The sequence below is a fragment of the Dasypus novemcinctus genome, chromosome 26 (assembly GCF_030445035.2).
Source record: "Dasypus novemcinctus isolate mDasNov1 chromosome 26, mDasNov1.1.hap2, whole genome shotgun sequence".
NCBI lineage: Eukaryota > Metazoa > Chordata > Mammalia > Cingulata > Dasypodidae > Dasypus > Dasypus novemcinctus.
The window spans coordinates 52285217-52307898 of record NC_080698.1 but is presented as its reverse complement, the minus strand read 5'-3'; the positions used below and the strand labels follow the sequence as shown (position 1 = coordinate 52307898).

Here is a 22682-nt window from a genome sequence, read left to right as displayed (position 1 = left end):
TCATTCACTTTGGAGAAGATACATTATATTATTTTAATAATTTAAATTTATTGAGACTTGTTTTGTGATCTAACGTATGGTCTATCCTAAAGAATTATTCATGTGCACTAGAGAAGAATGTGTATTCTCTTGCTGTTGGAAGAAGCATTCTATATATGTGTGTTAGGTCTAGATGGTTAATAGTATCATTCAAGTCTTGTATTCCCTTATTCATCTTCTGTCTAGATGTTCTATCCGTTATTGAAAGTGGTGTATTGAAGTCTCCTACTATTAAAGTAGAACCAATAATTTCTCCCTACAAATCTGTCAGTATTTTGCTTCATATATATTAGGGCTCTGCTGTTAGGTACATATATATTTATAATTATTATGTCTTCTTGTTGAATTGATCCCTTTATCAATATAAAGTACCTTCTTTGTCTCTTATAGTAGTTGTTGGCTTAAAGTCTATGTTATTTGATATTAGTATAGCTTCCCATCTATCTTTAGGTTACTATTTATATGGTATATGTTTTTCCATACTTTCAATCTACTTGGGTATATGAATTTAAGGTGAGTCTCTTGTAGACAGGATATAGTTGGGTCATGCTTTTTTATACATTCTGCCAATCTCTGCCTTTTGACTTGAGAGTTTAGTGTATTTGTATTCAAAGTAACTACTGATATTGCAGGGCTTTCTTCTACCATTTTGATCTTTGGTTTTTGTAGGTCTATCCTACTTTGTCTCTCAATTCTTCTATTAGTTCCTTCTTTCATTTATTTATTTTATTTTTGTTTTACATCATTTATGTCCCTGAATTGCAGTGTCCTTTTTGCCTTTTCTGAGCTTGGGTATTTCCTGGACTTGTGCAGGCCCATGGCCTTAGGAATTCTTCTGTTAATAGGAATTCTAATGCCCCCTCTACTCCCTATGAAAGAGACTTTCCCTCACTCCTGGATGCTGTGCTGTATTTCTTAATGCAGGTAATCCTCCTACCCATGCCACTGTGACTCAGCTTTTTGTAACACTGCTTCAGCAGGAGGCAAGTTCTCGGAGGGCATGCCTGAGAAGAGTTTCCTGGTGTGCACAGAGGAGTTACTCTGCCGCCTCTGGAACGTGGCCAGGGACTCAGGATGGGAGTAGAGGCCGTTTCCAAATCCCGCCAGTGAGGGGCTGGCGGAGGGGCCAGCAAGGGTGTCGTGAGCTTCTCCTGCCATTTGTAAAGCTGCGTGTTCTTGGCTTAGCACTTGTCTAGTTACTACAACCCTTTAACTGTTTCCCAGAGTTTTCATAAGATGTCTCTGCCAGTGCTTGCTAGCTGTTAAAAGATTCTGTGGAGGAATGGCACCCTGGAACGTTCAGTTTGCTGGTCTTGTGTTGAGGTTTCTGCATCTGTATTCGTAGGGAATATTGGTCTGTTGTTTCTTGAGTTGTCTTTGTCTGGCTTTGGTATCAGCAGGAAATGAGGACGGAGGGAGCCACTGCCCACCCTCCAACAGGCCAGCAGGGGCAGCAGCCTGGCAGTGCTAGAAACATCACTTGTCTATAGGATGACTACGCATCCTGGTTTTCCCAGTGTTATCGGATTCAATGTCCAAGTTCTAGGCTTCGTTGCAAGAAGGAATTCAAGGACTAGCCACCAATTAATTAAAGTCAAGCAGAGGATTTATTGGGGGGGGGGGGGGGTGGATAGAGCAGGAGAAGAGAAGTATATCCCCAGGGTATGGGAACAGGCATTTTCAAGGGAGAAAAAGCAAAGTTCTTCCCTGGGGTCCCCTGTTTTATGGGGGTACAGGACTCCAGGGTCTGGCCTTAGAGTGCGGGGCCCCAGGAGTGTGGGGTGCCTAGGGGTTGAGGGTGCTGTTGGGTGGCAACTGGCTTCTGGCTGCTGTCCATGACCTCTGCAGGACGTGGTGTGCTGACCAACAGAGATTAGCTTCTGGTCGCTGTCCATGAGGTGTGGGGTAACCTGAAATCTCGGTGGGTGTGTGGTGTCCCTCTCGCCTCGTCCCTCTTTGCTGGCTGCCTTCTGATGGCACAGCCTTCGGGGCTGTGCTGCCAGCTGCAGGGTGTGGGCTGGTAAGCTGCCCTCCCTAGCTTGCCTGTGTGCCCCAGCAGGTTAATGCTAGCCAGCAGGCCTTTGCCTCAGTTTCTCCTACCAGGCTTATTAGGTTTCCTGCCCCCTTCCTCTTTAGGTTCCTGTTCTTTCCTGCCTCACCAGGACAGACATGCCCAGTTTTAGCACTGAAAAGCCTGTGTTACAGGAAACCCCTCCGGCCCAGGGAAACCTCCTTGCCTGTGAGGTGGGGATACCACTATCTGCCACAGGGCTGTTGTGTGGACTAGAAAGAAGACTCGGACACCCAGCGGTGTGGCCAGGTTCCATGATCACTTAATTGTTACTCACAGGAGGGAAGTAACTTAGCTTTATGACCTGATATCTGTAAGTTCATACCCCAAATAAATACCCTTTATAAAAACAAAATAATAATAATTGTTATTCACGCAAAGTGCAGGGAGGGTCTTTGAAGAGGGGGCACGGTACACCAAATAGCTAACCTCTGATGTGTAGACTTGCCCTCCGTGGGGCACCTGAGTGCAGAGCCTGGAGAAGTTTCCTGTTAGCGCCATTTCCTGTTAGTGCCCCTTGACCGTTTTTCCAGCTATCCCTCGGGCAACATCGCCATGTGCCAGATCCCCACGTGCTGCAGAGGGAGAGCTATCACCTTCCTCTTTAACGACACGCCCAGCTTCTCCTTCCTGGCCTTGTTCAGTGCTGAGGGCCAGGGCTGCGTCCACTACAACCTGAAGACCCAGTGAGTGGGGGGCGCCCCGGCTCTGCGCAAGACCGGGGCGGGGTGAGGAGGGCGCCGAGGTGGCCACTGGGGTCTCAGGGGAAAAGAGGAAGACAGTGAGACATGGCAGGGGCAGTGCCTACAGGGAGGTAGGGGCTTGAGGCCAGACCCCGGGCTGGGTCCCTATGAGTTTGGCAGCTCCCCACGTCCTCCACCTGGGGCCTCCACAGCCTTGGACCTGATTCTGCAAACAAGTCATCAAGATCTTTTTTTTTCCCCCTCCCCTTCCTCCCCTCCCCCCCCCCCCCGCCCCAGTTGTCTGATCTCTGTGTCCATTTGCTGCCTGTTCTTCTTTGTCCAATTCCGCTGTTGTCAGCAGCACGGGAATCTGTGTCTCTCTTTGTTGCGTCATCTTGCAGTGTCAGCTCTCCAAGTGCGCGGCGCCATTCCTGGGTAGGCTGCACTTTCTTTCGCACTGGGCGGCTCTCCTTACGGGGCGCACTCCTTGAGTGTGGGGCTCCCCTATGCGGGGACACCCCTGCATGCAGAAAGGACAGAGTTCCTATATCCCGTTCCCAGACACAATTTTCTCTCACGAACATTTCTCATTGATGTGTACCTTTGTGACAATTGATAAATCAATATTATGGAAGTTATATTGCTATCTAAAGTCCATAGTTTACATTAGGGTTCACTCTTTGGGTTGTAGAGTTCTGTGGTCTTTTTAGAAGTTTGTTTTGTGGTAACACATTTACAACATTACATTTCCCATTTTAACCACTTTGAGGTGTACACGTCAATGACAACTATAGTCACATGTGGCGCTCCCATCACCACCACCCATTACCAACACTCTTCCATCCCCCTAAACAGAAACTGCACCAATTAAAAACTCCCCACTTGCCCCCCGCCCTGTCACAGGCAACCTGCGTTCTAATTTATGGAAGAATGCTTTTTTTGTACCAGGAGTGAGTGAAGGAGTCTTTTAAGGGATGCACGGATTTTGCCGTTCAAGGGTTGCTTTTACCTGGCCTTTCATCAAGAGCTCTTCCCAGAAGGAACGACTTACTTTTGTGTTCTAGTTGTTCCAGTTCCCGCATCAGAGCCCTGAGACCTTGTAAGCCCAGGATCCTGGGCAGCAGGGCCCAGGCTCCATTTCTCCCCCTCTTGGGTGGGCCCGAGCCCCATCCTCTCCCTCAGACTGGGCCTTCCCTACACATTTCCCCGGGAGCATCGACAGCCTTTAAGGGGCCTTGTACCGTCTCATGCTGGGGGAGCGAGGACCCCACGGTTCCCCCACCCGGGTCAGGGTCCCCGAGCCTGGCTGTAGTGGGCAGGCTCCGGCCAGCCGCTCCCCCCTGCGCCTCTCCTAGCTGCCCATACGTCCTGGTCTTGGATGAAGAAGGCGGGACCACCAATGACCACAAGGGCTACGTCGTCCACAAGTGGAGCTGGACTTCCAAGACAGAGACTTTGCTCTCCCTGGAGTACAAGGTAGGGGCGGCAGGACAGGGAGGGGGTGACTGCCCTCAAGGAGCCCCGTCTCCTTCAGAGGTTCCCAGGGGTGGGTTCCAGGGCTTGCTGAAGTGACATTTTCACCAGTCTACAGACACTGTTAGCTGCTATACGGACCTTTATTGGTAATATCCTTCCTATTTTATGATGACAATTAAATTTTTACAGCTAAAGTGTCCTTTATTTTATGATACAACATGGAAGTTGATAGCTTTTTTTAAAAAGTCTATAAATGGCAATAATAAATGTTAGCAATCTGTGTTGGAATCCCCAGTTTTTGTTTTTCTAACTTTACTGACTGTGAAATAAAAAATCTTGGTGTCAAGGTGACTGATAGATGCAATTCCTTTATTAATTCCTTTGGTTTTTCAGCCATTCACCAAAGATTTGTTAGGTAAAAATCCAATGTTGAATTATTATTAAATAGCTTAAATTTAATTTATTCATAAAGCAATTGGGTGTGCTTGTCACCGTATCTCGGCAGGGTTTCTCTGCCTTGGCATTGTGAGGGCCTGTCTTGTGCACTGTAGAATATTTAGCAGCCTCTGTGGCCTGTCTCTCAGATGCCAGTAGCCTCCCCTCAGTTGTGACAACCAAAAATATCTCCAGACGTTGCCAAATGTCAAAGTCTTCACTGGTTGAGAACAACTGACCTACGAGATAGAAAGGTAAAGAAGACCCCTTCAAGGGACTCACGAGTAGAGGGGAGCAGATGTGGCTCGAGCGGTTGGGCACCTGCTTCCCACACAGGATGTCCCGGGTTCAGTTCCCAGTGCCTCCTAAAAACTAACCAAGGAAACAAACAAACAAAAAGCCAAGAGTCTAGTAGAATAATAAGAACACAGAGTAGACACAATAAGAATGGTGAGAGAGAGGCAAGCTCAAAAGGTTGGGATTCGCAGCAAAATCACAGAACCCAGAATCCACTCGAGGTGGCCCGAGATGAGGGGCCCCAGTGTCAGGGTTACGGACAGACAGACTGCAAGTCGTGGAGGGCACTGGTACCCTACCCCCAGCCTCCCGGGTCTTGCGCGTCCTGTTCATCCTGTGTATTGGTCACTGGATCCTCTTCCTTAGACCCTGACTTCTTTAGATCAGACTTCTGCTCAGAAACCTTCATTCCCTTGAACAGGTGTCACTCTTTTAACGTCTTGGTCGGAAACACGCCCCCTCCTCCTCTCTGCCAATCCGGATTTGCCTTCCGTCAGGCCCTGTTCAGACTTCTTCATCCGTACCCCAACCCACGCTCATCAAGCTCCTCTCATGGTCATGCTCAAATAATTAGTCACGTAATGAAGAGGTTCTATGCTCCACTTCTATGTCAAAATTGCCTATGGGATTTTACAAAAACACAGATTTCCAAGACACTGTAACAGGAAGATTCTGATTCAGTTGGTGTGTTATGGGTTCTGGAATTTTGGAGTTTTTAAAAGTTCACAAGTGTTTTTTTTTTAAGATTTTTTTATTTTTATTTTTACTTATTTCTCTCCCCTTCCCCCCCCCCCCCCCAGTTGTCTACTCTCTGCGTCCATTTGCTGTGTGTTCGTCTGTGACCACTTCTATCCTTATCAGCAGCACCAGGAATCTGTGTTTCTTTTTGTTGCATCATCTTGTTGTGTCAGCTCTCCGGGTGTGTGGCGCCATTCTTGGGCAGGCTGCACTTTCTTTCGTGCTGGGCGGCTCTCCTTACAGGGCACACTCCTTGCGCATGGGGCTCCCCTACATGGGGGACACCCCCGCATGGCACTCCTTGTGCACATCAGCACTGTGCATGGGCCAGCTCCACATGGGTCAGGAGGCCCTGGGTTTGAACTGTGGACCTCCCATGTGGTAGGCGGATCCCCCATTCATTGGGTGAAGTCCGCTTCCCATCACAAGTGTTTTTAATGCTTAGCTAGGTCTGAGATCTCCAGTTTAAGGATCTATTGAGTTGTCTTAATATTTAACTTTTCATATTGTGTATACATATGTTTTAGTTTGTTAAAAGCTGCTGAAAGCAGTATAGCAGAAATGGGTTGGCTATTACAATGGGGATTCATTAGGTTGCAAACTTAAGTTTTGAGGCCAGGAAAGAGTACACATTGGGGCATCATCAGGCAATGCTTTCTCTCCAAAGACCAGCACACAGAGGCGTCTACTGATCTCTCTCCTGGGTTTCATTGATGTCAGCTCCTTGCTCTTGTAGCTTTCATTCTCTGCTCCTGTGGCTGTTTCTCTGTGCTTCTGTGGATTTCTCTCCTCCCCACCCCCCTCCTCCATCTTCATCCCTTTTATAAAGGATTCTAGTGAGAGGATTAAGACCTACCCTGGGACACACCCTACTGGAGTAATTTAATAAAGAAATCCTACCTACAAGAGGTTTACACCCACAGGAGTGGATTAGTGCTAAGAACCTTTTCTGGGGTTCAAAAAAGCCTCAAACTACCACAGCATATGAAAAGTTTTTAATTCAAGCTGATTAGAAATTAGTAGGAGGCAGGAACCTTATGTTATGTGTTAGTGTGGCCAAGGAGAAGGATAACTGGGATAAGAGTTTGAGGAGCTGAATACCAGTGCCAGCTTTGCCAGACTTTGGCTGTGTGGCTTTGTGAAAACCACTCAGCTTCTCTGAATCTTGACTATATCATCTATTCAAGGTAGGTACCAACACCTGCCCTCCTGCCTCACAGTGCTCTTTTTTGAACAAACATTCAACTTTACTAGTTATCCCAGAACAACAAATTATTTTTACAACTGATATCATTTCATATCCTCACAGTGCTTTTGTGAAAATCAGATGAAATTATGGAAGGAAAGATGCTTTGGTATCGCTAAAGTGTTTTAGCAGTGGATTTCAGTTCATCGTTATCCAAATTCCTGGAACTGCACATAGAAATGTACTGCACAGGCTGGTGCAGTTGGAAATGGCCTGGAAGAGAAAGTGGCCCTTGAGTTGTAGTATGAGTGCATGTGCGTGTGGTGGGCATAGGCAGGAGAAAGAAGGAAGAACATTGTGGTAGAGGAAGTAGCATCAGTCAAGCTTGGAACTGGGATTGTGTGGCGTTTTTAGGGAATAGTGCCAAGACCACCCAAGGTGGGGCATTAGGTGCATGCGTTGCAGGACTGAGTTGAGAGACATCAAAATTCAGGGTGAGGAGTTACTATTTGCCATCCTGGAGGCTCAGTGGCTGGTCTGTTTTCACCCAGCTACTTCTCTTTCCTAATGTTCCTCATTTCTCCTTGAAGATCCAAGTTTTCCTCTGGTTTCATTTTCCTTCAGCCTGAAGAACTTCCTTTAGCATTTCTTGGAGTTCAGATCTGCGAGCAACAAATTATCTCAGGTTCTTTCTTTGAAAAGGGTCTTTATTGAAGTATGTTTTTGCCAGATATGGAATTCTAGGTTGACAGATTTTATTTTTCTTTTCTGCTCTTTAAAGGTGTTTAACCATATTTTGTCTTCCATAGTTTATGATGAGAAGTCTGTGGTTCATTTTTTCCAGCTGCTTCCAAGATTTTTCTCTTTTCTTTTTTTTCTAAGTTTGACTATGATGTGCCTAGTTGTGATTGTCTTCATATTTATTCTATTTGGTATTTACTAAGCTTCTTGAATTTGTAAATATATATTTTTCATCAAATTTAGGACATCTTCTGCCATTATTTTAGAATTTTTTTCTCTTCCAACTTTCTCTCTTCTGAGACTTCAGTCACTTTTTGATATTTTCCCCAAGGTAGCTTAAGCTCTGTTCATTTTTTTTTTTTTCTGCAAATGTTTTCTCTTTCCTTTTTAGACTGGATAATTTCTATTGATCCAGCTTCAAGTTCACAGACTTTCTTCTGTCACCTACATTCTATTATACCTATCCTGTGAAAAATTTTAGTTCAGATATTATATTTTTCTTAATTTTTAAAATATTTTCTATTTCCCTACTGAGATTTCCTTTTCTTTTTTTTCATACATTACAAGTATATTTCTCTTACTTCATTGAGGATGGTTAAATTAGCTGCTCTTTAGTCCCTGACTAATAATTCCAACATTTCTGGGTTATGTAGACAGAGTTGGCCTCCTCTGTTGATTATCTGTTGTCTTGGGAAATGGATGACACTTTATTGGTTTTTCATATGTCATGTAATTTTGAATCCCACATAGATGTTCATATATATATATATATATATATATATATATATACTTATGGCAGTTTTGAGATTATTTATGAATTGTAAAAGGAGAGATTATATTTGTAAACTGGTCTGTTCCTCTTGTGTGAGCCCCTTTGATTGTATTAGATTCAGCTGAGATGTCTTTGATTAAATTATGTTAAGATTAGGGCTTTGATTAGATGACATCAGTAGGGTGTAACTCAGGTTAAGTCCTTGCCCCCTTGGTGGGCTGATATAAATGGGCACTCACTCAAGAAGACACACAGAAGATACATAGGAAGAGAGAGGGAGACATTGAAGGGGATATAGCTCTATCATGTTTGATCCTGAGGCCCTGGGGAGAGATGGACCATTTGCCTGATAGTGTACGGATGACCTTGGAAAATAGCTGAGACTGATATAGGAAGCCCTTAGAGACAAGCCCAGAGGGGGAGCCCAAAACCTCGCAGGGATCAGCCACCACCTTGCTTTAACTCGCCACAACAAACTTTGGCGAGGAAACAACTTTCAGTTGAATTCCTTAGGGCCTTGCAACTGTGAGCTTTTACCCCAAACAAATACCTTTTATAAAAGCCAACAGATTTCTGGTACTTTGCAGCAACACCTCTATGGCTGACTAATACAATACTCATCATAGAAATAAAACAGAACTGTGAATGCTATGTTGTGGAGATCCTAGATTCAGCCAGAGACTTGGGCAGTTTATACACAGAATTTGGGGTTCTCCTTCTCTGGCTCTGTCCTTTCTGGAATTCCCTCCTTACTTTCCTATGAATGTGGTTGCCCCAGTTTCTGCCTTCTTGTTCTTCAGAAAGACTGTGGATTTCCTATGTGAGTTTTGGCCATGAATATGACCTGCCTTTGGGCTAAAGTTGTAAAACACATACTTATTCTATGTTGGTCCTTTCTTTAAAGTTTCAACTCCCCTCTGAAATCTACCTGCTTTTGTTCACTCTCCAGAGCCTTCAGGCAGTTGGTTTTTTTGTTTTTTATTTTTTAATTATTTTTCTGAGTTGATAGTTGCTTTCTCTGGGAGGATCAGCCTGTTAGAAGTTGACTGGAAGTAGAACCAGCTGGTTAGTTTTTGAGCTAAGGACTTGCATGCTTGGTCCAGCATTTGCATGGAAGATCAGCTGGCTAGGGAGAGACCTTTGGGGGGACTAGTGGACAGACTGTCTGCGGGGCTACCAGCCAAACCTCACAGGATTTAGGATGGTGGCAATATTTTAAAAAATGGGGGGGGGGGGCATATATAAAAAAAACTTGAAGTTCAGCCATGGGCTATAAGGGATAAGTGAAAAGAGAAAAAAGGAATTATGGATAACCCCACCATTTCCAGCCTGCATGATGTGTGGATGATGGTCCCATTGGTGGAAACAGAAGTTGGAAAAGGGGATCAATGATTAATGTGGTTTTAGACATTTCTCCTCACCTAGGGTGGGAGACTGAGTATGGAGATAAGGCTGTGGGGGTGATGGATATGAAGTGACTGGCTGGCTCATGAGTGAGTGAGAAGGTGAGCAGGAGCTGAGTTTGGGGAGTGCCCATATTGGGATATTGGGGGAGAAGAAGAGAAACCCCCCAGGGAGTAAGGATAATAAATAAGAGCTGCACATGCTAAACCCTATACATATTTTATCCCATGAAATCTGCTCAGTGCCCAAGAGAATGTTCCCATTATTGTCCCCAGGCTCATAGAAGTTAACCAATTTACCTCAACTTGCCCACTTGGCAAATGGCAACATTTGGATTTGAACTCTGTCCAACAACATAGCTTGAGCTCTTAACCATGGCTCTATCCTTCATCTCTAGAAGAACAGGAGAGGGTTTCTCTTAAGTGATCCACAATTTTGAAGATGTCAAAAGACACGACAAGAAGACAATCATGAACATTCAGGGTGCTGGAGGGGACGAGAATTGCACCTACTGAGTTTGAGGAAGGAACTCAGTGGTGAGGAAATTGAGTGTAGACCTCTGAGCCAACAAATGGAATAGAAGGAAGTGGGAAGAGCAAAAGGAAGAGTGTTTTCTTAGTTCAGAGGAGTTCCGAGGGGGTTGGGGGTTGAGGGGGTGCTGTAGGTCAGGGAGAATGCAGAGGAAGCAGGCCACTGAGCAGGTTTGGCTGCTGGCTTCTAGGCCCTTGGATAGGCTGCTGTGGATGAATAACTCACTGCACATGCAACCTGTCCGGGGGCCTTAGGTGTGAGTTGCTCTGCCATGTCCTGACATATGTTCTCATGTTCAATATGGGCCTTTGTGACTCCCGTGATTCTTATCTCACTTTACCCTAATACTAGCCATTCAGTGGTTTCATGAGGAAGAATCTGGCATTCAGAGACGCTAAATGGCTTGCCAACCAGTGGCAGAGCAGTGAGTTCAGTGAGGAGTGGATAAGGGCAACACGTTCTCACTTCCCCGTGTTCCTGTCTGGAACTGTTGAGAAGGAAACCCCACCCTTGGGGAGGGGGTGGAGAGGAGAGTGTCTGTCTCTTTCCTCACCAGTCTTGGGCTCCTTCTCAGGGGAAGAGTAGTGGCATATTTGGTGAGTTTAGGGGAAGGGACTATCAAGTGTGATTTCCACCCTGGCTGGGTTCTCTTTTGCCATCTGCTCACCTGCAGAGGGGATCTGGTCAGGTGACCTGCCACATGGGCAGCTTTCCAAGGCAGGCTCTACCTGCTAGAGTAGAGAGCAACACTTCCTATCAGACCCGATGTCTGGGCAGAGTATTAGCTTCTGACTCAAGCTGCATTCTCCAAAGCAGCTTCCCCACCAGAAATGAAGCTGATTCACCTATCTAATTCCTACATCTTTTTCACAACTAATTCCAGACTTGGGTTGGAAAGGGAAGGAGCCAGAGTAAGGAGGCATCTATTACTTTTTCTGCTAATTCCTCAAAGAGAGCCTGGAATTCTTCTGTCTACTCCATGAAAGCTAAGTTCCAACATAAGAACCAGAAAGTTCTTACAAATCCTTTAGTCCCAAGCCGAGAGAGGGTTTGTGCTTTGTTCTGGATCAGGAAGGGGTGGGTGGGACAACAGAAGTAGGGGTCCCATAGTGCTGTTTCCTTCCCTTGCAGGTGAATGAGCAAATGAAGCTGACGGTGCTGGGGCAGGACTCCATCGTGGTCACTTTCACCTCCCTGAATGAGACAGTGACACTCACTGTATCAGCCAACAACTGTCCCCACGGGATGGCGCATGATAAACGGGTAAGGCAAAGCAGACCAGGCCCCAGCCCTGACTCAGAGCATCTCCAGCAGCGTGCCTCTTCCCACCTCAGTGCACCGGCCTGCACTGCTCTCTGTGATGCAAGTACTTCATTCTCAGCCTCATGCATCATCCAGAGCCTATCACCTTCTCTGTGAAACTTCTTGAATCAGTTAGACACCTTTCAGTTGTAAGCGATAGACTCCAGTGTAGACTGGTTTATGCCTAAATAAGAGAACATATTGACTCAGCAACTGAAAACGCCATTGACGTATAGCTTCAGGCACGGTGGGTTCCAGGCCCTCAAAAGGTTCCTTCAGCTCTTCCCTTCTCTTGGCTGTGTTTTCCTCTTGGTTGGTTCTCAGGAAGTTTCTCTCCCCATGGCAACAAGAATACCACAAACATCTGTAGACTACTGTTCTAGCAGCTCTAGTTTCACCTGGAGACAGACTCTTTCCTGAGCACTCCACTGAGGTGCCAGCCTGGACACTCATTGGTGTTATCGGCTGCCCATGTGTGAAACACTCATGGTGACCGGGGTGTGTTAGGGTGTTACTCTCATTGGCCAGACTTAAGCCTCATCCCCGTCCTGGAAGCCAAGGGGTGAGAGAGGTCCCAAATGAACAGCCTGGGCTCAGGATGTGGCAGGAGTGGTACCCTAAAGGAAAATCACAGCACTGTTCCCAGAAGAAGGAGAAATGGTGCTGGGCAGAATAACTCCCAACACGTGTAGAGGACCCCTCTCCACCCCTCCAAGTAGAATCCCACCCCAGGTAGAATCTCTCTCGCTCTGCTGGGCCTCCCAGCTGTGACCCACCTCCCATTCTAGCATCCCTCTTTTTTACTTACAAGGCAGCCTTCTCCATCAAATTGGTAAGCCCTGTGATTCCCACTAACATCTCTTACCCAGGGCCCAACAGCAGGACTGCTTCAGATTCAATACTTGCTAGATATTTGTTGGGTGAATGGGAACACGGCAGAGACTGGGAGCCCAATCCTTCCAACCCACTGGGTCTCTGTTGATTTTGCTGTGTGCCTGGACCCGAGTCAACATCATGGGGCAAGGTGGAGAAGATAATCAGGACACAACCCCTAATCCCTGAGGGGTTTGTAGTACAAAGGAGAACCCTTGACATGCAACATGAGACTGGGATTACCAAGGCTTGACTGGATGGGGCAGACCATTTGCAATCCACAAAGGGCACTTTGCTGGGCCAGCTCGCTCAGGGAAGGCTTCTTGGAGCAGCAGCAGGGAGATCACACATCTCAGGTGGCCTGGAGCCATCCCAGTTTACAGCTGTCAGCCTGGTGGACTTATTAATAGCACCCCCTCTCATTCTCCAAGTGTCCCGTTTGGATGATAAATTATATGGTCATCTTAAGCTGCGGAGACAAGTGTCACTGAATGCCACAGACCCATAGATTCAGCACTGACGGAGCCCCTGGAGACCACTGGGCCCAGTGTCCTCACTTGGCATGAAGAAACAGGATGCAGGGATTTGTTAGGGACCTAGATCATCTGAACTAGACTCAGTAAACACCTGTGTTTCTGCTCAAGGAAAGATCTGCACCTGTTTTTGTGTTTTTTCCCCACCGCTTTCCTTTCAGTAGCATTTCAACTTCCTTAAGACATTAGCTAACTCAATAAACATTTATTAGCACCTGCAGTGTGCCAAGTTGGCTGCCGGGATGTGGAAATGAAGAAGTCACACTCCCGCTCGTCTCCGAGATCCTGTCAGTCTAATGGAAGAGGCAATGCCATCCACATCAGCTATAATCCAGCTTAATTAGTGTGGAGTGCCAGGCAGAGAGGCACCATGGGACCACCTGGGAGTCCCAGATACCTGTGAATTCAGCTGGGACTGGTTACTTCAAAGAACAAAATAACCACGGGATTTTAGCTGACATAAATTATCATGCTTATTGATGAGTCCATTCTGTCAATTTGCTCCTGTGCCGTTACTCTACAAGTCATTGTTACGTGATCAAGTGCACACTATGTATGAGGTCACAGGTCTATGTTTCTTGGAAACCTTTTTTTTTTTAAGATTGTTTAAAAATGCAAGCCAACAGGTTTTTTAGAAAATCATTCATTCTCATAAAACTGCAGTGATGCTTTGTTTTCCCTGCCAACCTCTTTTCTGGTTATTTCTGAAGTTTGGAACCCAGCTAAGAACCAGGTGAGAGAACTCACTTTAAGTCTAAACATGCTTTCTAGGCGTAGGGAAGCTCCTTAGTAATTCATCTTTTTTTTTTTTTTCCTTACCTTACTGCAAATTTTTAGCAAGCTAGAACTGGACATTGTCCTAGCTTCCTAGCTGCTAAAACATACAACGGTTTGTTTTGAGACTAAGAGAATCCAAAATTGAGGTGTCAGCAAGGTGATGTGTCCTTCCCAAAAACTACGGTATTCTGGGGCTGGCTGCCAGAGATGCTTGGTCCTTGGCTCCTGTCGCATGGCAATGTGTGTGGTGCTGTCTTCTCTTTCTCCTCTGATTCCATGGACTCCCAGCTTCTTCCATGGCTTTGTTGTCCATGTCCAATTCCTTGGCTTATAAGGATTTTGGCTGTGTTGGATTAAGGCCCTCTTTCATTCAGTCTGGGCACACCTTAGCTAACAACATCTTCAGAGGTCCTATTTACAAATGGGTTCCCACCACCAGGACCAGGGGCTGGGACCTGATCCTGCCTTTTGTGGGGGGAATGAGTCAATCCCCAGTAGAGGTCCAGAGCTGTGCTGTCAGTATGGTAGGCAGAAGCAACGTGGGACTGTTGAAATGTGACTGGTTGAAATTGAGATGGCCTGTAAGACATAAACCGAGATTCCAAAGACCTAGCATGAACAGATGTTTTAGTGTCCTAGGCTACTAAAAGCAAACACCGTGGAGTGGGTTTGGTTAAACAATGGGAATGTATTTGTTTTGAGGCCAGAAAAATGTCCAAATCAAAGCATCATGAGGGCAATGCTTTCTTCCCAAAGACCAGCTGCTGGTGATCCTGGGCTCTTCTGTCACATGGCAAGGCATGTGGTGGCATCTGCTGGTCTTTCCCTTCTCTTCTGGGTTTCGCTGATTTTGACTTCTTGCTTCCATGGCTTTCTCTCTGTCTGCATTTCGTTCTCTTATAAAGGATTCCCATAATAGAATTAAGACCCATTTTTACTGAGTTGGGTCACAACTGAAGTGACCTCATCAAAAGGTTCTACTTAGAGTGGGGTCATACCCACAGAAATGGATTACATTTAAGAACATGCTTTTCTTGGGACATACAGCTTCAAATCACCACAACAGAGAACAGCAAAATGTTTCATTAATAATTGTTTCTTTGGATTACATGTTGAAATAATATTTCTGATATTTTTTATTAAATAAGCATTATTAAAATTAATTTCACCTTTTAAAAAACTTTTTTGGTTCATGTTGTAAGATATTTTTTAAATTATTTTTTATTTTAAAAGAAGTTTTAAATTACATAAAAAATATAGGGGATTCCCATACACCCCACTTTCTCCCCCTCCCATACCTTCCCACATTAACAACATCCTTCATTAGTGTGGTACATTTGTTATAATTAATGAACACATATTGAAGCATTGCTACTAACCGTGAACTATAGTTTACATATAGTTTAGGCTCTGCCCCGCACACTTTTGTAAGTTATGACAAAATATATAATGACTTGTATCCATCATTATAATGTCATGCAGGACATTCCAATGTCCTGAAAATGCCCCCATATTACACCTAATCTCCCTTCTCCCCCTCCTTAGAACCTCTGTTGGCCACTGCCTTTATATCAATGATAAAAGTTCCTCCATTGCTAGAATAATAATAAGTCTATAGTAGAATAATAATAAATCTACTTTAGTCCATTGTTCATTTCCCAACAGTGAGGATTTGGGGATGGTGACGCCCACTCTGTTTCCAGCTGAGAGGGGGCTTAGATCCCATGGGGCAGATGGATGGAACAGTCTTACTTGCCATTGCAGACGCTCACTGTTCCTTGGGATGGTTGTTGTCCATCATCATCTCCCTGTCAGTTGTCCTGGGTGAGTCCAATGAACTGCAGAGTAAGTGTTGCAATTCTGCTGAGATTTATACTTTCCCTACACACAGCTCTTCTGACCCTCTTATTTGAACCTACAACTGGCACTATACCTGTTAAATATATGTCTCAGAGACTTAATCATTGGTCCGTCCATGTGTCAGTTAAAAAACTTTTCAAATGCGGTTACTAGAACGTTTAAAATTACATATGTAGCTCACATTATATTTCTATTAGATGGTGGTGGTTTAGAAGGTAGAGCCCCATTCATGGGAACACATATTAAGGGATGCTTACAAAGGCACAGTGTGACAGTGAGGTAGAAGCCTGAAAAGTGGAAGCGGACTTGGCCCAGTGGTTAGGGCGTCCGTCTACCACATGGGAGGTCCATGGTTCAAACCCCGGGCCTCCTTGACCCGTGTGGAGCTGGCCCACGCGCAGTGCTGATGCGCGCAAGGAGTGCCGGGCCACGCAGGAGTGTCCCCCCTGCGTAGGGGAGCCCCACGCACAAGGAGTGCACCCCGTTAAGGAGAGCCGCCCAGCACGAAAGAAAGTGCAGCCTGCCCAGGAATGGCGCCGCCCACACTTCCCGTACCGCTGACGACAATAGAAGCGGACAAAGAAACAAGATGCAGCAAACAGACACAGAGAACAGACAACCGGGGGAGGGGGGGAATTAAATAAATAAATAAATCTTAAAAAAAAAAAAAAAAAGCCTGAAAAGTTATTAAAAAGGACCTAATAACCCAAAGAGCGTAACCATCTTGGAGACATTTAGCATGGGGTAAACAGACCAGTGAATTAAAACAGCTTCTGAAAATAATGTTTCATTAGCGATGAGAGTAATTGACATTGACTGTGAAGGCTAATTTGCCAAAAAAAAAAAAGGTCTTAACTTTTCCTATTTGAAAAAACAGGAATGTGTACCATATATTACAATTTCCTACCTAGCTAAACAAATGAATAAATATCATGATTTACTGTGAGAGCAGGGTTTCCCAATATTGGCCTCCAAGGCCTAAATAAGCATCTCCCAACATTTTCACACGCACTCTCGAGGCCCATAAAATTGGCCTGTCTTAGATTCTCGGGCTGTGAGAGCTGTCAGGAGTCTCTACAAAAATGTGCTGAGTGTGGGGTTCGGCAAAGAGTTTAGCTAAGGCCACAGGGCCTTGGACCTGTCCCTTCCCTGTTCTGGCCTGCATTTCCCAGTCAGCAGTAATGGCCTGCCCAGCTTTACCAGTCTCCCGTCCTGTAACGTTTACAATTTGTTCAACTCCTGCTGAGATCAGCTCAGTGACAGGTTGGCTCGAAGGGAAGGCAACGCAGAACTTTACAAAATAAAGGACAGAGAGAGAGACACAAGAGAGGAAATAAAGGAGGGACCAGGGGACTCACAGCTTCTGGAACTGAGAGCCTCGACCCTAGTTTCCACCTCATAGTTATTGGAAACTACCAAGCAGCTGTTTGCTATCAGAACTGCAACATCATCTATAATAGGGAACAACTGCAACATCTAACAACTGCAACATCTACAACAGAACGGGGGTAATATTTCCAATAAGGAACAGGTAAGCCAGTTTCCCACAACAAACTCCTGTCCTGTGTGGGCTTGCTATGACTCATCAGCAAAATTCACGGCAACCTAGGAAAGCTGTGGCGGAGGGTGCCCTCCCTCAGAGTCTCTGTCACTGGGAAGCTTGTCAGATGGTTTCCCCAGACCCCCATCAGTGCAACAGCCAAACTGGCAGTCCCAGCCTTTACGGCCCCGCGGCCGGGCTGCTCACTAACATTTCCATCGAGGCAGCACTTTGGTAGCACAGCAGCACCTCAGTTTAAACGTCTGATCAGCACACAGTGCTGCCTCCAATCCTTTTTGGAAGCAGGCTGGGTAGAAATTACAAATAAATAAATAAAATTAGCCCAGAGGCGGCAGCTGGGGCCAGCAGTCTGAAAGATTGTTCAGCCTTTGCTATTAACTGGGGCGTTCTTTACGGAACTCCTGCCTGCAGCCGAGGAGGAGGCTGGAGCCTGCTTTGTTCTTCAGAAAACCCGACCACCAGCCAGCCCTGCCCACCCCACCTGAGGCGTCACCTCCACAGAAGACGAGAGTGGCTCACCTAGACCTCGTTAAATGGGAGACAAGGAAGGCACAGGTCTGCGCTCAAGCTGACAATATTTAGGGATAAAGGAAGTGTGCAGATGATGGGGACACAGGGCAGAAAGGAAAGGAATGGAAGCAGGACAAAGGGGAAGTTCAGCCCGAGAGCCATCCCTGTTGGGTAAGGAAAGCGAGGAGGGCTTCCCTGGAGAACAGGACTCTTAAAAGTCAGACCCTGACTACAATACCTCTAGAGCCTGAGGCTAGTTGTTTTTGTTTTTACTGAGATGTCCTTTTTAAAAAACATTTTATTGATACATATTCATTGAGCATACAATTCATGTGCATTTGTCACTTCAATCAATATTAGAGCATTGTCATTATTCCAATAATAATAATAAACAAAAACCAAACAGAAAACTCTATTTAAAAGAAGATTTTAAAAACCACTTTTAAGGTTAGCAAGTTATTACCATCCAGAAATCATTTATTTATTTTTTCAATATACTTTAAAAAATTTTTTGGAAGATACTTACATTACATAAATGTGAAAAATATAGGGGATTCCTATATCCCCTGCTCCAAGACTAGTTTATTTATTTATTACTTCCCCCTCACCCCCCAGTTGTCTGCTCTCTGTGTCCATTCGCTGTGTGTTCTTCTGTGTCCACTTTGTATTCTTGTCAACGGCACCAGGAATCCGTGTTTCTTTTTGTTGCGTCATCTTGTTGTGTCAGCTCTCCGTGTGTGGGGGGTGCCATTCCTGGGCAGGCTGCACTTTTTTTCCCACTGGGCAGCTCTCCTTACGGGCGCACTTCTTGTGCGTGGGGCTCCCCTACGTGGGGGACACCCCTGCATGGCAGTGCACTGGGGACACCCCTGCGTGGCCCGGCACTCCTCGCGCGCATCAGCGCTGCGTGTGGGCCAGCTCCACACGGGTCAAGGAGGCCCGGGGTTTGAACCGCAGACCTCCCATGTGGTAGACGGACGCCCTAATCACTGGGCCAAATCCACTTCCCATCCAAGACTAGTTTTAGAAGTACCCTTGAGATGCCCCTGCTGTTCAGAGCACACCTGAAGTCATCTTGTTGGGAAACTGCAGTGGAGACGAACGCACAGAGGTTTACTGGGGACGAGTCTTGGGAACAGTCCTCTGAGGGCTTGAGGGAAGCACACTTGGGCAGAGAGAGGGTGACTAGCAATGCAGACACAGCAAGGGTTTCCACGGGGAGCCCCGGAGCCAGAACCACCCTTCAGAGACCCTCCAGACTGAGTGCAGGAACTGGGCCTTTTTGAGCCGTGCAATAGCCACTCATCCTTGACCTTGGGCCAAGGGTGGAGTCTCTGCCAAGGACCACCAGGAGCCCCGACTCTAGGCAGCCATCCGAAGGAAGTGGGGTTAGGGGTGCACCACAGCTTCCACTACAGAGGGGGACAGGCAGGGAAAGCTCTGGAGAGCCCTTCCTCCACCCAGCCATTCATTAATGCAACAAGCATTTATTAAGCACCTTCTGCATGACAGGCACTTGGACCCAAAGGAGACCAAGACCTGGTCCCTGCCCTCTGAGAGCTTACAGTCTAGAAGGGGGGACAGGCTCAAAACCCAACGAATTGCAAAGTGCTAAGCCGTCGTCAAGCTGCAGAGATCATTTGGGGCTCCTTCCAAGGAGGGAACAGCCCTGCCCAGTAGGATCAGGGAGCAGGAGTCAGGCCTGACCCAGCGTGTAGGAGAAATTCCTTTGGCCAAGGGAGAGAGCAGTGTTTTCCTGAGGGCACAGCACATCCTTCAAACTGGAGCAAGTCCTGGATTTCTCTGGGCAAGGCTGACCCCTTCTCGCCAGACAAGTGACAGCTGCCTTTCCCTTTGCCTCTCTCCAGATGGCTCGCAGAATCAGCTACACAGACGAAAAAATTTCTAAGATGAATCGAGCCCTGGCTGAGATCAAGAGACGGTTTCAGAAGACAGTGACTCAGTTCCTGAACTCTGTCCTGCTGGCAGCAGGTAACGAGGGGGCAGACGCTGGGGGAAGGCCGATCTGATTGCTTCCCCAGGCCCTGGTCACCTGCAGGTTGTCTCAAACGACAGCTCTTTGCCACCCACCGATGGCTCCGTCTTGCGTCTGGGCCTCCAGGGAGACAGGTGAAGCAGGCATGATTTTCCCGTTTGTGGAAGGGACCACGAGGCTTAGGCAGCTGGAGGGATTTGCCGAGGCCGCGCCGCAGTGAACTTGGCCAGCCTCAAATTCTAGCTTCTTGCCCCGCGTGTCTGTCTTGTCTCCATGTTTTGTCTTATTTTTCTGTCCCTCAGGCTCTTTCTGTATCCCGCCCCGTCCCCACCACACACCTCGTTCACCTCTCAGCCCCATCTCCCCTATCACCCCACCCATCCGGGGCCCCTGCTGCTCTGCCCTTGTGGACGGTCGCAGCAGGCTGTCCCTGTTGGGCCCAGGGCAGGCGTGGGTGGCCTTGGGAGCCCTTCCACGTCCGGCTTTCCTCACCGGCACAGGCCTGGAAACAGGAGCACCGACGCCCCCCTCTGTGCTGGCTCTAGGACCTCCGTGCGGAATTTTTTAGACCCGATTCCTATGTCCCCCTCCTCAGGGACGCCTCTGCTCACGTACCTCACAGAATCGGCCCCACCCTCCTCTGGCCACCACAGACCTTTATACCTGGTCGAATTATAACTCTTACTACCTAGGCTTGGAAATATCTATTTGCCCATCTCCCCTGCACCCCAGCTAGGAGTTCCCAGAGACACATCGCACGGGCCCCTCGCGTGCATTCAATCGTTTGACGCATGAATGAAGGAACGAGAGGTCCAAGCTAGTAGGAAAGGCCAGAGCAGAACACAAGCAAATACAGTACAACCGAGAGCGGTGGGGGGAGAGGACCTAAATCAGGAGACACGGGGGAGGAGTTCCCAGGGAGGGCGACAGCCTGGGTCGGGGGTGCGTGGCCGAGGAGGCCGCTCAGTGCCCGGCCTCCGGGAGCAGAGCCGGGCCTCATGGCAGACACAAGCTGCCCGAAACCAAGCTTCGTGTGGACGTGGGCTCTGCGCTGGGTCTCCAAGAGTGAGTCGATAGATGGTCTCATTCTTACTGGCTGCCGCCAACCACTGACCATTCTGGGGTTGGAGCACTGCGCTGGGTGACAGAGGCCACCCAGGCAGGAGGGTCCCCAAGGTGAGGAAGTGGAGACGGAGATGAGCAGGAGCGGCTCAGGAGCTGAGCAGCTCGGAGACGTGTCGAGAGGCTGGCTGGGGCAGGCTGTGAAGGGGCAACGAGGAAAGTGTCTTCCTTCGACAGGTCTGTTCACCATAGAATACCCCGTGAGCGAAGGGGCAGACCTCACTCGGGTCAGGATGAAGTCTGGGCTTTCTTCCGAGAGGAGCACCAGACTAAGTATCCACTCAGGAGAAAGCATTTTACGACCTCAGTTGGCACGGCCAGAATCCTCGATGGGAGAGTCTTCGAGGGAGGACCTGGGGTCCACTCCCATGAGCCCCACGCGGAAAAGGATCAGCAAAAGCCAAGCCAAGGCCGCGGCCGCACCCAGGTTGGCCTCGTCCCTCGTTTCTTCCAGCACTGTGGCATGCAGGGTGCAGGTCCTGTCTTTTCTGGAGCATCAGTTCTAGGTGTGGGGAAAGAAGAGACACACACGCACCTACGAAATAGATGGAGGTAGCAATGAGGAAGAAAACAGATCAGAGGCAGAGCAGGAGGGTGGTGAATCAGGGCTCACGGGCCAAGTCTGGCCCTGCTGCCCATTTTCTTTTATTTATTTTAACCATTCCAAGAGATGTAGGGTGATATCTCGTTATATTTTAATTTGCATTTCTCTAATAACTAGTGATGTTGAGTACCTTTTCTTCATTTGTTAATTTGCCATTCATATTCTTTGGTAAATTATCTCTTCCATCTTTTCCTTTTTTTTTTTTTTTTTTTTTGAGGAGCTAGTCTCATGGATCGAACCTGGGACCTTGTACGTGGGAAGCCAGCGCTCAAACCACTGAGCTACACTGGCTCCCTTGTATTGCTTTTTGCTTTTTCATTTGTTTGTTGTTTTTTGGTTTTTTTTTTTTTTTTGGAGGTACTAGAGATCAAACCCAGGACCTTGTATGTGGCAAGCAGGTACTCAAACCCTTGAATTAGATCCAGTCCCTTGCACACTTTTATTATTGTTTTATTTTATTATTGTTGAGCTTTGAGAGTTCTTCATTCTAGATACAAGTCCCTTTTCATATATGTGATTTGTAAACCACAAATTTGGCCCATGGGCTGAAGTTCACCAACCCCTGAGCTGAGAATGGTTTTCACATTTTAAAAAATAAAAATAAAAACATTTCATGACACATGAAATGATATGAAATTCAAATTTCAGTATTCATAAATCAGATTTATTGGAACACAGCCACACCCTCTCTTACATATTGTCTGTTGCTGCATTCCCACTGCAAGGGAAGAGCTGAGCAGTTGTGACAGAGACCATTGGCCTGCAAAGCTTTAAACACTTATTTTTCTGGCCCTTTGTCAAAACAGTTTACTATCCCTGGGACAGAGAGGGCCTGGGAAGTGGGGCGGGTTGTGCTAGCTTAGGTAGAGGGGTCAGGGAAGAGAGTCCTGAGGAGATGATATTTAAATGAGACGTGAAGGGGGCGCAATAGGCAGCCACGAAAAGATAGGATGCCGGGCAGAGCATCGCAAGTACAGAGGCCCTGAGACAAGGACAAACCTGGTGCTATCTGATGTGTAGGAGGGACAGTAAGACCAGTGTGGCTGGGTGTCAGAGACAGGGAGGTGGGAGCCAGATCCACTTGCTTGTTAGTGCTGTAAAAAGTCACTCCACAGCTTTACAAAAGGGGGTGGCAGCCTCTGATTTATGCTCTTTGTTTTTAAGCTTCTAA

At 46.9% G+C, this 22682-nt stretch overlaps 1 protein-coding gene across 1 annotated transcript in view; it reads left to right on the top strand.

Annotated features, from left to right (window-relative positions):
• The window catches only part of C26H3orf20 (chromosome 26 C3orf20 homolog), a 32587-nt gene extending 11068 nt beyond the window's left edge, over positions 1–21519 (top strand). Inside the window, exons 3-7 of the mRNA XM_058288770.2 lie at positions 2644–2796; positions 4149–4269; positions 11505–11636; positions 19658–19781; positions 21085–21519. Of these exons, the coding sequence (XP_058144753.1) occupies positions 2644–2796; positions 4149–4269; positions 11505–11636; positions 19658–19781; positions 21085–21413 (859 nt within the window). The 3' untranslated portion in view covers positions 21414–21519. The remainder of the gene's footprint in view (positions 1–2643; positions 2797–4148; positions 4270–11504; positions 11637–19657; positions 19782–21084) is intronic.
• Positions 21520–22682: the final 1163 nt, after the last annotated feature.